At 41.1% G+C, this 14,719-nt stretch overlaps 1 protein-coding gene across 2 annotated transcripts in view; it reads left to right on the top strand.

Annotated features, from left to right (window-relative positions):
* Nucleotides 1-675: 675 nt before the first annotated feature.
* Nucleotides 676-14,719, top strand: part of oprm1 (opioid receptor, mu 1) — a 31,951-nt gene continuing 17,907 nt past the window's right edge. For both annotated transcript variants that reach the window (XM_020460810.2, XM_020460809.2), the window contains exon 1: nucleotides 676-1,118. In XM_020460810.2, the coding sequence (XP_020316399.1) occupies nucleotides 874-1,118 (245 nt within the window). In that variant the 5' untranslated portion in view covers nucleotides 676-873. The remainder of the gene's footprint in view (nucleotides 1,119-14,719) is intronic.

Genomic DNA, 14,719 nt, shown 5'->3' with positions numbered 1-14,719 from the left:
TTCTCAAAATGTTAATATCCCCCCCTCCCAAAAAACAATCAGGGAACTATAGAAAAACATTATCTTAAATTCCCTGTGACCTAAAAATGTTAGTTCCCAGAAAAGTCTACATTTTCACTTCCGTTCTGAAAACATTTAAAAAAACGTTATGTTTTAATGGTCAGGAAACTTCTGGCTTCGTTCCCAGAACCAATGGGAAACCAAAAACTTAAGTTCCCAACGACACGTTCACTTGTAGCCTATAGGCTAGGGTCTACAGCTGCACTTCAGATTGACCTCCATTACAAAAAAAGATAGCAGTTTTGAAACTGCAGTAAAAGTACAGTAAGAGCAGTCAACTGGTATTTTGGGCGCAGTAATTGCAGAATAACTGCAGTGTACTGCAGTCGAACTGTAGTTACACTGCAAAATTACTGAAGTAAAAAAGACTTATTTTGGATCAGTATTTGCGCATATTGCAGTTATATTGCACTCTAACTACAGTTATACTGCTGTGTACTGCAGTTATACTGCACTCTGATTGAAATATTTTTTCGTAAGGGCTGAGTTTGAAAATGTATGCAGTCTACTGTAGCGCAATATTGTTAAATAATTCTGAAGGCTAATGCTTCGCTATAGGCAATTACCGCATTCTAACGCCAGTGCCTTGGGGTTGGTTCATGGAGTGACGTCATTTTGCTTGATAAATTGAGAACGCAATAGGGGGAACTGGTAATATGCATTTATGTTTCATCCACGTCCAATAACTCGTGCGTAAGGGTACTTGGTGTGACACAAAAACGCTTTAACTCACACGGTGCAGCCTTGAACGTGAGAGAATCGTTGCGAGATTTCTTGTCCTGAGCGCCTCAGCCGGGACAGCTTCAGCTGACCATGGAAAGCGGTGGCAACACGTCGAACTATCCGTACCATTTCTCGAATATGGCCATGATGAACAATAGTGTTTTTTGTCGGAACTTCAGCGATAACATGAGTTTGGATGCCAAATGTGAGAGAACAGACAATCTGGCCAAAGATTCGACACCAGTGATCATCGCGATTATAATCACGACTCTTTACTCTATTGTGTGTGTGCTTGGTCTGGTGGGAAACGTGCTCGTCATGTATGTCATTATCAGGTAAGATATCAACAACTAATCCCAGGTTTTATAGCCTACACTGCCCTGACACTATTGTTCTGATGCATGGTAAATCCGAGTCTAGGTTAGATTAGTAGTATGTGTACATTTCATAGTTTAATAGGAAAATCAACTGACAGTAACCGGCCATAGAAGGGGATACCATGAGGAACCACATTGTGGTATATTGAAAGAAACAGGTTGTTGATAGACCAATATGGCACCATGCTCAATAATTGTTCTGAACAGAGCACGTGAAAGAATTCCACCGGGAGTTAGGCGCACGTAAATCATGATATAGACCAGTAAATGGCTACATTATTCCGCCTGTAATTAAAGGGAATTCATTGCAACTAGAGTATGTGCTGAAGGCTATCATAAAAAAAATGTATTGCAAACATTTTGTCAATAGACTATCAGAGTATTGCACCATGTGTAATTTTATATAGCATAGTCACAACTGTTTGCTGTTAAAGATAGCATTTTATTGCAACCACAGACATCTGCAGTGCCTCGAACGGTCAGAAATGAACGCGTTTGGATTCGGCTATAACGCAATGGATTTCCAGACCCCAGTGGAGTCACCATAATAATATTAACTGTCAAAGAAACCATTGATGTGGGACCATTGATAGGCGGACATTGGCTACATATGATTTTGACATAATTCGATTATTATTGGTATTTAACCCTCATAAACACTTTACTTTGAAAACATCTGATTTTTTTTTATTTTAAGAGCGTATTCCTCGCCCCCCCCCCCCCCCCCCAAATAAATGCATTTCAAATTGGCCAGAACAATTACAAAGACTTATTTTGCAATATTTTTTTTTTGCAGTTGTAAGAGCAATGTAACAATGTGTACTTACACTGTAATTACACTGAACTTGTCCATATGTCAGTAAATTGGTATTAGGGTCACTTATTGTACGGTGGGACCTCACCGCTCAAGAATGACTTTTCCCACTAGAAGGACTTGGTGTAAGCAATACCCTGGCCTATACCCTTTCACAGAAGAAGAATTCACTAGGGTAATGGCTTATTAGAAATGTATAGCATGTGTAGCCCGTGATCTGCCATTGTGAGACTGAGCCTGCATGGAGACATTGAGAGGATGGATTGGCCATGAGACTGCTGTAGCTTTCCGATTTACATAGTAACATGTTACTTTGATATCATCACACCACTTGCTATACAGACATGCCATCATTGTCACAGGTGTGTTGAATGGTGGCAGCTCATGACACATCTGTTAGCACATATTTGTGTTTTTAATTAGATGTGTTTTTAATTAAACAGCTTCACTAACGTCCTTCATATTATTCGATTAGATCAGGTTTTTATTTAGTCACATGCATAGTATCGCAGATGTAGTTGCAGTGTACAGTGAAATACTTATGCTCTGAGCTCCAACAGTGCAGGTGTGAATGAAACAATAAAAAATAATAAATAATAATATATACAGTACCAGTCAAAAGTTTGGACACACCTACTCATTCAAGGGATTTTCTTTATTTTTACGATTTTCTACATTGTAGAATAATAGTGAAGACATCAAAACTATGAAATATCATATAGTAGTAGTAACCAAAAAAGTGTTATACAAATGAAAATATAGTTTATATTTGAGATTCATGAGGTAGTTACCTGGAATGCATTTCAATTAACAGGTGTGCCTTGTTAAAAGTACATTTGTGGAATTTCTTTCTTAATGCGATTCTGCCAATCAGTTGTGTTGTGACAAGGTAAGGGAGGTATACAGACGATAGCCCTATTTGGTAAAAGACCAAGTCCATATTATGGCAAGGACAGCTCAAATAAGCAACGAGAAATGACAGTCCATCATTACTTTAAGACATGAAGGTCAGTCAATGCGGAAAATTTCAAGAACTTTTTAAGTTTCTTCAAGTGCAGTCGTAAAAACCATCAACCACTATGATTAAACTGGCTCTCATGATGACCGCCACAGGAATGGAAGACCCAGAGTTATCGCTGCTGCAGAGGATAAGTTCTTTAGAGTTAATTGCAGCCCAAATAAATTCTTCACAGAGTTCAAGTAACAAACACATCTCAACATCAACTGTTCAGAGGAGACTGCGTCAATCAGGCCTACATGGTCGAATTGCTGCAAATAAACCACTACCAAAGGACGCCAATAAACACTAACAATGGACATTAGATCGGTGGAAATCTGTCCTTTGGTCTGATGAATCCAAATTTGAGATTTTGTCTTCCAACCGCCATGTCTTTGTGAGATGCAGAGGAGGTGAACGGATGGTCTCTGCATGTGTGGTTCCCACCGTGAAGCATTGAGGAGGAGGTGTGATGGTGTGGGCATGCTTTGCTGGTGACACTGTCAGTAATTTATTTAGAATTCAAGGCACACTTAACCAGCATGGCTACCAAAGCATTCTGCAAGCCATCCCATCTGGTTTGCGCTTAGTGGGACTATCATTTGTTTTCAACAGGACAATGACACAACACACCTCCAGGATGTGTAAGGGCTATTTGACCAAGGAGAGTAATGGAGACCTGCATCAGATGACCTGGCCTCCACAATTACCCAACCTCAACCCAATTGAGATGAGTTGGACAGCAGATTGAAGGAAAAGCAGCCAACAAGTGCTCAGCATATGTGGGAACTCATTCAAGACTGTTGGGAAAGCATTCCAGGTGAAGCTGGTTGAGAGAATGCCAAGAGTGAATGGGCAAGACAAAATATTTAAGTTCCTTTGAACGGGGTATGGTAGTAAGTGCCAGGCACATCGGTTTGAGTGTGTCAAGAACTGCAAAGCTGCTTGGTTTTTCACTCTCAACTGTTTCGCGTGTGTATCAAGACTGATCCACCACCCAAAGGACATCCAGCCAAGTGTTGTCTCATCGCTGCAACTCCCATTTGGACTTGGGAGAGGCAAAGGTTGAGAGCCGTGCGTCCTCCGAAACACAACCCAGGCGTGCCGCGCTGCTTCTTGACACAATGCCCGCTTAACCCCGGAAGCCAGCCGCACCAATGTGTCAGAGGAAACACTGTACACCTGGCGACCGTGTCAGCGTGCATTGCGCCTGGTCCGCCACAGGAGTCGCTAGAGCGCGATGGGACAAGGACATCCCTGCCGGCCAAACCCTCCCCTAACCCGGACGACGCTGGGCCAATTGTGCACCGCCCCATGGGTCTCCCAGTCGCGGCCGGTGCGACAGAGCCTGGACTTGAATCAGGATCTCCAGTGGCACAGTGGTGCCTTAGACCACTGCGCCACTCGGGAGGCCTAAACTTGACATTTTTGACAGTCTTCACGGCGGCCCCGTTGGTGAGTATGGGGGCGTGCTCAGCTGGTTCTTCCTGAAATCAACAATCAGCTCCTTTGTTTTGCGGATGTTGAGGGAGAGGTTGGTTACCTGGCACCAGTGTCTACCTTTTCCCGGTAGGCCATCTCGTCGTTGTTGGTAATCAGGCCTACTACTGTCGTGACGTCAGCGAACTTGATGATGAAGTTGGAACTGTGTGAGGCCATGTAGTAGTGGGTATACAGGGAGTACAGCAGGGGACTGGGGATGCAGCGTTGTGGGGCCCCTGTGTTCAGGATCAGTGTGGAGGAGGTAATGTTGCCTACCTTCACTACCTGGGGGCGGCCCATCAGGAAGTCCAGGTCCCAGTTGCATAGGAAGGAGTTCAGTCCCAGGGCTGTGAGTTTTGTGGTGAGCTTAGAGAGCACTATGGTATTGAAGGCAGAGCTGTAGTCGATGACGAACATCCTCACATATGCATCCCTATTGTCCAGGTGGGTGAGAGCAGTGTGCAAGGCAATGGCGATTGCGTCATCCTTGGATCTGTTGGGGCAGTAGGCAAATTGGCGAGGGTAGAGTTTGTCAGGGAGGGAGAAGGTGATGTAGTCTTTGACTAGCCTTTCAAAGTACTTCATGATGACGGAAGTGAGTGCTACGGATCGGTAGTCAGTCAGTTCAGTTACTTTCCCTTTCTTGGGCATGGGATGGTAATTGACATCTTGAAGCAGGTGGGGATAACAGCCTGAATTAGAGAGGGATGGAAAATGTCAGAAACACAACAAAGCCTTGAATCATTGGAGCATCGCCATTCCCCAGTCACAATCCCAAAAGGTCAAGGTCAACCGTAAATCAACGATGTTACTCAGAAATGTCTTCCTCAGCCTGGGGTGTTTGTAGTAGGATTAGTTGTACATAAGCATTCACCTGCTTAATTTATTATTTGATGAATAAGAGGATGTGATGACCAACTGATCTCTGCTGATGACATACAGTAGTCTAAGAGTCCTGGGTCGAGTTCAGTCTTATTCAGACGTACTACTACCTGAACTTGTTCAATAAGAATACAGATATTCGTAATCCACAGCACAAATTTCGGTATGTTTTTCCCCCCATATTGCCACTATTCACTGCTTCAATATGACCCTGGGGCATGTAAGCTACTGTAAGCACAACCGCGAGAGTCAACTCCCTTGGGGAATTCAGAATACACTCACAAAGTCCTCCATCTAACCCAATGCAATGGTGTAGCCAATGATGTATATTAACCCTGGATTACTTTGAAGCCACCGGTCGGCCATATTGGCCCTTACCAGTAGAAGCAATCCTCCATAGGAATGAATGGAATTTTACAGTATTTCAATTAAATGTTTGAATTACATGTATTTAAGTATTGTTTTGTTGTAGTGGGGACAGTAACGTTAGTAATCTCTCAAAATTATACATTTAAAAAAATATATTTTGGCTTTTTTAATTTTTTATGTTTAGCTCACATACGATAATTTAAAAGTTTGCATTAAGATGACAATAAATGCATTTCTATAGCTTCCAAAATATGTTTTACAATGGTGGTGGAGTGCCAAGATTAAGATTAAGACATTTCATTCCAAAAAGCTGTGTTCAGAGATTGGATTTACTCTGTCAGATTGGTCTAAAATCCTAAATGAATCAGGAATGAGCAGGGTCAGCTATACCATAAGGACCCCTTATTCATGTCCTCAATACATGTAGTGCGACAGGACCACTCTTAGTCTGTCAAGTTTTCTCAAACAATATTGGAATCACCATGGTCACAACCATAAACTGTCACTCCATCTGCCAGATATATTGAAATAGAATATACATTTTGGTAAAAATTTGTTACATTTAATTAAGTTTTAGACTTATTAAGCAAAGAATTAGACTGTGTATAACACTTGAATGAAGAAGAAAAAGCCATTTTTGTCAACCTTGTAAAACATCAACTCCGTCAGATTTTTGGTTATGTTTTCATTTGGGGATTTTCAAAATAGTAATTTTCCATATTTTACAAATGTTTGTATTGAACTTTTGTTTTTAGATGCAAAAATATGTCTGTTTTGAGTATCTGTTGTCAACTCCATCACTGATGGCTAACCCCCGGTCTGCAATATATGCTTAAACAATGGTAGTATTTCCTGTGCTAAACCTAAGGGATCATGTTTGCTGTATAAATGTTTTATGTTCTAAATGTAGAAAATTATGGCACAAATGCTAATGAAATTAGCCCTGGAGGATTTAATAGTGCTATAAAACAAAACAAAAATAAGTTTGCACATTTGTATTTGTATTAAATATCTAATGTTAGAATTAAACAATCAATGCCTTTAAACATTTGTTGGACAATAATTTAACAAATGAAATGCCGTTTAATGTGTCTGACGGAGTTGACATAAATCCACTTAGTTGCAATTTATATTTTTTTAAAGTTTTTACTTTACATGGTGTGATAGCAGATACCTTGCTCTGACATTGCTGGGAGACTTGCGAAATTGCACTTAGCCACTGCTCCAATGAGCAGGTGTTGAACTGATATTCATTATGATAAAAACAATTTTTAAAGACAAGTAGCTTTGCTCATAACTCGTGCAAATCTTGCATTGACATCAATGCATGATTTACGCAAAATCAGGCTAATCATTCCCATCTCAAAACTGGATCCTTCCTAAGTGCAGATCAACCCAAACTATCTTAAATTAATATACCTTTTTAACCTTTCTTGGTCTTTGCTGAGTGTCAGCACCTACATGGTGGATAACGTTCATGCCATTAGCAACGACACCTGACCCACCCACAAGTTCCACCAGATCACTGCTTACATCCAGGAACTCTCACAAGCACAAACAAATGACAAGTTGTGTCACCCACAGAATGATATCTGCACACTCATGTGATAAATCAATTCTAGAACTGCAGGAAACCGCAGGGAAAATAGTAGAGTGCTGTTTGTTGTCATGGAGACACCGATGCGTTCTCTCCGACCATCCCTTCCCAGAGTCAGCCTACCTGCAAGAGCAGAGCGTGTTTCCTATCTTACAGTACAATAAATCATCACGTCTGATCCATTCCCGTAATTGCTGTTAACACTTACGTTTTTGGGTCACAAACAATGCATTCAAGATGGACCTGTACCCTTCATGGCCATATGTTTGTTCTTTGATTAACAAAAAGGTGGCTTATTGTCAGGCTAGTGCTTGTTTTTTATCATAATTTTGTACAATGTGCAAAGCTCAGCGAGATAGGGAAATTGATTCAGGGTACAATTTCCCTCTATGCACAAACAAAATGATATTGATTAATAAAGATTTATCATTTCATTTGTCCTCTTATCACAAGCTGCCTAATACAGCAGGTCCAATTCATGTATGATATAAAGGAGGGTTCTGAGCTAAGGGATACAGAATAAATAAAAACATTAGGTTTATTTTTCTCTAAGTGTTCCCTGATCGATTACTCAACATCATTCACCAACACTTTAGTAATAAAATCTCTCCTTGTTTCATGATGTTAGTAGGTTTCATAAGTCACTTCAAAGATGACTTGCCATGTGCTGGAGGTCCTGTGGGGATAACTACGGTTTTAGAAATGTGTTTGAATAGGTTCAACACAGTACTCTAAGCCAAACAGAATCATTTCAATGGGCAGAAAATACAGGTTAATATTACGCTCCTAGAAAAAAGATGCTATCTAGAACCAACAAGTTTGGTTCCAGGGAGAAGCCGTTTGGTTCCAGGTAGAACCCTTTTGAGTTCCATGTAGAACCTTTTCCACAGAGGGTTCTACATGCAACCAAAACTGCTCTTCAATGGGGACAGCCAAAGAACCCTTTTGGAATGCTTTTTTCTAAGAGTTTAGTTGTTCCATCCTCTCAAACTCCAGGAAATAACATGCACATAATTTATGTCCATTGTAACTCAGCAACCTATGGATCTCCAACAAGCAGTTTATGTCACACTGTGTTATGCTCAATATGTTGGCTCTCCTTATGATTAACTCCTGAGATCTATTTACAGGATGTAGCATGCTGTGTGATTCCTTACACATTTGGTTTCCGGAGCACTGCCCTTATTCTCATACGCAGTGACTTTCCATCTTTATTAAGGGAGATTAATAATATTGGTCTTGAACAGTGCTTCACTTGATCTGAAATAGGTTCCAGTACTCATTTTGGGTGCCGGTACCATTTGTATTTAGGTGCATAATCCTTTTGTCTCATAATCCTTTTGAGATAATATTCTAGAAGCGGAACAGGAGCTCAAGCATTAGACAATTTGAGGTGTCAGTACTCAGCTCCGGTGAGCTCCTGCCCAAGTCAAGCACTGGTCTTGAAAGGTCATCAGTGGTGAACAATTATAGGTCCACCATTTCCTCCCTCCCATAGGAATGTCTTTCTTCAAGGTAAGATGAGGACAAGAATAGGCCTGTTCCTGAACAGTAAACATTTATTCACAGTATGATTGATAGTAGCTTTGTCAATGAATGCATTACTCATGTAGATATTTTTTGGGCCTCCACTCATTATATACTCTTGTCTTTGTTTTATCTGCCACTCAAATGATTATAATTCAGTGTAGGAGATGACACACTACAGAAAAAAAGCGTTTATAATCAGACTCATTACTGCTTTCTTTGGCTCCTATATTAACAGTGGCTTTTGTGATGATGTTTTTTGACAGAAAATGTCTTTGACAACTGAATAACGTATTGTCCTTTTGACAAAGATTTTCTGTTTTAAAATGCTGGATACCACAGGGTTCAATTCTCGGGCCGACTCTTTTCTCTGTATATATCAATGATGTCGCTCTTGCTGCGGCCGGTTCCCTGATCCACCTCTATGCAGACGACACATTCTGTATACTTCTGGCCCTTCCTTGGACACTGTGCTAACTAACCTCCAAACGAGCTTCATTGCCATACAACACTCCTTCCGTGGCCTCCAACTGCTCTTAAACGCTAGTAAAACCAAATGCATGCATTTCAACCGTTCACTGCCCGCACCCGCCAGCCTGACTAGCATCACCACCCTGGACGGTTCCGACCTAGAATATGTGGACTACTATAAATACCTAGGTATCTGGCTAGACTGTAAACTCTCCTTCCAGACTCATATTAAACTTCTCCAATCCAAAATCTAATCTAGAATCGGCTTTCTATTTCGCAACAAAGCCTCCTTCACTCACGCCACCAAACTTACCCATGTAAAACTGACTATCCTACCGATCCTCGACTTCGGCGATGTCATCTGCAAAATAGCTTCCAATACTCTACTCAGCAAACTGGATGCAGTCTGTCACAGTGCCATCCGTTTTGTTACCAAATCACCTTACACCACCCACCACTGCGACAACACCCACCCGTAGCACACGTTCCAGCAGGTATATCTCACTGATCATCCCCAAAGCCAACACCTCATTTGGCCACCTTTCCTTCCAGTTCTCTGCTGCCAGTGAACTGGAACGAATTGCAAAAATCGCTGAAGTTGGAGACTTTTATTTCCCTCACCAACTTTAAACATCAACTATCTGAGCAGCTAAACGATCGCTGCAGCTGTACATAGTCCATCTGTAAATAGCCCACCCAATCTACCTACCTCATCCCCATACTGTTTTTATTTTATTTACTTTTCTGCTCTTTTGCACACCAGTATCTCTACTTGCACATGATCATCTGCTCATTTATCACTCCAGTGTTAATCTGCTAAATTGTAATTATTCGCTCCTATGGCCTATTTATTGCCTACCTCCTCATGCCTTTTGCACACATTGTATATAGACTTTTTTTGTCTACTGTGTCAGTATTGTGTGTTATTGGCTTGTTTATTGTTTACTCCATGTGTAACTCTGTGTTGTTGTCTGTGTCACACTGCTATGCTTTATCTTGGCCAGGTCACAGTTGCAAATGAGAACTTGTTCTCAACTAGCCTACCTGGTTAAATAAAGGTGTTCTCAACTAGCCTACCTGGTTAAATAAAGGTGTTCTCAACTATCCTACCTGGTTAAATAAAGGTGTTCTCAACTAGCCTACCTGGTTAAATAAAGGTGTTCTCAACTAGCCTACCTGGTTAAATAAAGGTGAAATAAAACAATAAATAAAAAATAAAGGAAAGACGTCAGAGTATACATTGCCCACTTTACATTTTAATATTCATTAGAAGTTTAACTTGTTTGTACCAAAGGAGCTCAACTCAAGTGTTTCCCCTACAATTGATTTTAATTGAAATGATTAAAGAGGCCCATGTTGAAAAACAATTTTGGAGAAACACTGTCTTGGCCTGAATGTAATGGAATGCTGTATCAGGAGAAGATAATCACAGAGTCAGAGGACATGTTCCGGTTGTTCCTTAGCAACAAGCCTTCATTGCTATAGGCTACTCTGCTGCTCTGTTTCTGCGGTTATACTCGGGTTACCATTCATGTCATTCATTTCCTAAAATCCTAAAATGTTTTGTATATAGGCATACGATGCCATAGTGAGTTGCTGTGTATATTTATTGCCTATAAACACATTCTAGATGCTTTCACAGTGACGACATAAATTGTAATGGCACTGATGAGGATGGAGCTGTCCGTGAAAAGGCATGTTTACGCCTACTCTATGTCAGCTGTCACTATGCATGTGCATTAGGCCTTACAACACGCCATGCACAAAAGCCACGTGTCAGCGGTGAACATCCCAAAGTATTTGCGAATTTGTTCCACTAGACATCATCTGCTGGCACTGAGGAATCAGAAAAGACAGCTGGCTGCGCAGGGATATCTGCTCTATTTGATTCGAGGTAACTGCCACCGTTGTGATCATGTCTGCCAGCCAAGCGGACCATCACACTCAGTAATTCCAGAGGCAGCTACCATGAGGCAGCTGAAGTGTTTTAGTGTTAAGCTGCTGTCTGTCTTTATCAGATGCTTTGATGACTGTCTTTCATAGTTAACTAGTCTCCGCTAACTATAGACAGCGCTGATGGAGGAGGCCTCCTTCCCTTTACTCCCTCCTACACACTCCCTTGCTGGACGGCAGGTAGCCTAGCGTTTAAGAATGTTGGGCCAGTAACTGAAAGGTCGCTGGTTTGAATCCCTGAGCCAACTAGGTTCAACTATTGTTGTGCCTTTGTCCAAGGCACTTAACCCGAATTGGTCCTGTAAGTTGCCAGTAGTGGTGCGTGGGTAAAATCACTGGGGAAGAAAAGCTGAAAAAAAAGCCATATTACAACCTATGTGTTGTGATAATAACCTGTCAGTTCATTTGCGACCATGATAGCTAGGCCTAAGGCAGAGACAATAAGAAGACACAGTGGCAGAATAAATTCAACCACACCTTTATTTCATCACAAAACCTGAGAGTCTACCTGGTAGAGTCCACAAGTTAACATTGCATGTTACTAACACTTACATGACCTACCGCATGGTCAAGCAAGTTAATGTTTCGGACATTTTGGGGCGACTAAACAACTATTGATTTAGAACCACAGAGTTACCGCAAGTCACAAAGAAAACAGGAGCTGCCTCCACTATTGCAGCACCATTTGAACTTCAACATTTCAACATCATCAAATCACCTATACTTAGTATTTTACAGTGACAACTAAAAGATGCCAAAAACAATGTAGTCCAATCACCGTAAGCTAAATATTATGTGGCTGTCCATGGTCCTGATTTCTCTCTCTCTCTGTGTCTGTGTGGTGTGTGTGTGTGTGTGTGTGCAAGTAGAAAAAACATGTTGACTCACCCTACTTGTAGAGAAACGCCAATGCCATCCTCCTCTCTTTCCTGTCGATGAAACGGTCTATGACTTTGTCATACAGTACACACTTGTATTTTTTATTGTCTTAGGCTACCTGGCTAAAGTGCTTGCTCTCTAGCCTAACTTCCTTTTTATGGGCAACATTAGCTAGTTAACATTACCCTTCTACATCTAGATACATAATCAACTTCCATCCTCTCAGGCCGTGTGCACAATGTATTAATTTATGGTTGGATCAGAATCGCTGTTATAATTTTTGGCCAGTACAGAGAATGACGTAAAACCAGTCCAAATCCATATATCCATCCATGGCTAATTTAGGAAAGGGCCAATTTTAGCTAGCTAGCTAGCCAGTGGACAACACAACGAGATGCAACAATTCAAGTTGTTTCTGTCAATGACGTATTGCTCTCGATGTGATGTGATTGGAGAGAAGCAAAATCCAAACTAGCCTCACTTCTTTGGGGGGGGATGCACCAGGATCATTCACAGTTAAGCTCACTCAATTTAGCTCAACGCTGATTTGATATTATTTGATTTTTTTTTTATCAAGGAAGGCCAAATGCTCGCTGGCTTTCTTACCTTGCATTCAAAGCTACGGGCAGTAACAATGTCATACTCTTTTTGGCCTTCACGTTCCTTAGACAGAGGATCACTGTTTCGCTCACTCGGATGCTTTCTCCAGTGAGATACATTCAGCCTCTTGCCACATTCAGCCTCTTGCGAATTGAAGGAAAACTATGAAACGCAGAGAGACTAAAGATAAATCATTTCATATGGTCTTTTCTTGCTAAATGATTTGGGCATCCATGAATACACTCCACTATAAGTCGCGATTGGATAAGTGTGTTGACTGAAATGTAAATGTGACTAGTTTCAGGAAAATAGCCGTATGTCACACGTCACTACTTCACAGTAGCGCTATTTGAGCGTAAACTTTTTTAAAAATCAGAACCGTTTTTTGGGGCAGAAATTCCTTCTGGAACATGTGAACTTACATGGGCCTTAATAACAAACTTGTATGCCATCTGTAAATACGAATACAATTGTTAAATTACAAGCCTAGTTGGTTTAGCCATGGAGAAAAGTTAGGCAATCTTCCCGCTAGCCATGATTGGCTGAGATAATGAGTTGCCTCGGCATGCCGAGAGATGAGTTTGGATTGGTCCGCCATGTAGCAAGCTTCTGTCAATAATATGAGGTGGTCAGTTTGTGTAGGTAATCCTTTCTAACTTAGTTTTTTTTTTATATATCAAAAGTCGTCCGGTTAGGGAGGGCTTGGCCGGTAGGGATGTTCTTGTCTCATCATGCACCAGCGACTCCTGTGGCGGGCCAGGCGCAGTGCGTGCTAACCAAGGTTGCCAGGTGCACGGTGTTTCCTCCGACACATTGGTGCGGCTGGCTTCCGGGTTGGATGCGCGCTGTGTTAAGAAGCAGTGCAGCTTGGTTGGGTTGTGTATCGGAGGACACATAACTTTCAACCTTCGTCTCTCCCGAGCCCATACGGTGAGCGATGAGACAAGATAGTAGCTACTAAAACAATTGGATACCACGAAATTGGGGAGAAAAGGGGGTCAAAAAAAAAAAAATGATACATACAGTCAATGTGTGATGGCTGAATCACTAAACCCAAATCACAGCACAAGAAATGTTTTCCAGAGGGGAAAATAATCCATTTTTAGATGGCTTGCCACTTCCATCCTATCTCTCTGTGCTGCACCAGAGGATTTGTCATTCCTTTAACCCACAATAATCACTCTCCACCTTAAAGAGTATGAAGCCAGACTAAAGAATTCCAGGAGATGATTCATCTGTGGTATCTCTGATTATGAGGACAATTTCCTTAATGAGGAAAAACCTGCTAAATGCATTCAACTTAAGAGAAAGACTTTTGATTCTTCAACAATATTTGCTCGACTTATAATTGTCTTGTTATCTAAACCCAGGAACAAATATCTTACTTGAAAAAGGTTACTAACACTAATTTAAAGGGATTCTGTTTGAGGGCTATTTACAATCTGCGCTTATTCTGTGTAAATAATGCAAAACGTATATTTCTTGTGTGAGTGACAGGATGAGCGTAGTAGCATATAGCATGTGATATAAAGAGGAACTCGAACCATTGCTGTCACTGTAGCCCATTACTGATCGTGCTTCTGAACTTCTCTTCTGTTTCCATCCAATGTCAAATACTGGCTTAAACAAATCAGCCTGCTAACAACCTTTAGTAAACTTTTGGAAAAGATTGTGTTTCTCCAGATACAATACTATTTCACAGTAAACAAATGATCATTTGGCTTTTAGGGAACGGCACTCAACATGTATGGCACTTACACAAATGACTGAAGATAGATGGTTGTAGCTCCCTCCAGTAACCACGAGCACAACCGTTACTTGATTTTAACTGGCGCGTTTATTCTGTAGATTTAGTCAGAATTATCACCTTCCGTGAGAACTATAAAGTAAATGAAAATACAGTTAAGCACACTCTTACAACCTTATCTTACGAGTGACTTATTAGCTTGGTATAACTCTGAAGTGCTTACATACATAAACAGTTTAGC

Source organism: Oncorhynchus kisutch, linkage group LG25 (genome assembly GCF_002021735.2).
Source record: "Oncorhynchus kisutch isolate 150728-3 linkage group LG25, Okis_V2, whole genome shotgun sequence".
NCBI lineage: Eukaryota > Metazoa > Chordata > Actinopteri > Salmoniformes > Salmonidae > Oncorhynchus > Oncorhynchus kisutch.
Note: the sequence above shows the minus strand (reverse complement) of the source record. Positions and strands in the feature narration are given on the sequence as shown.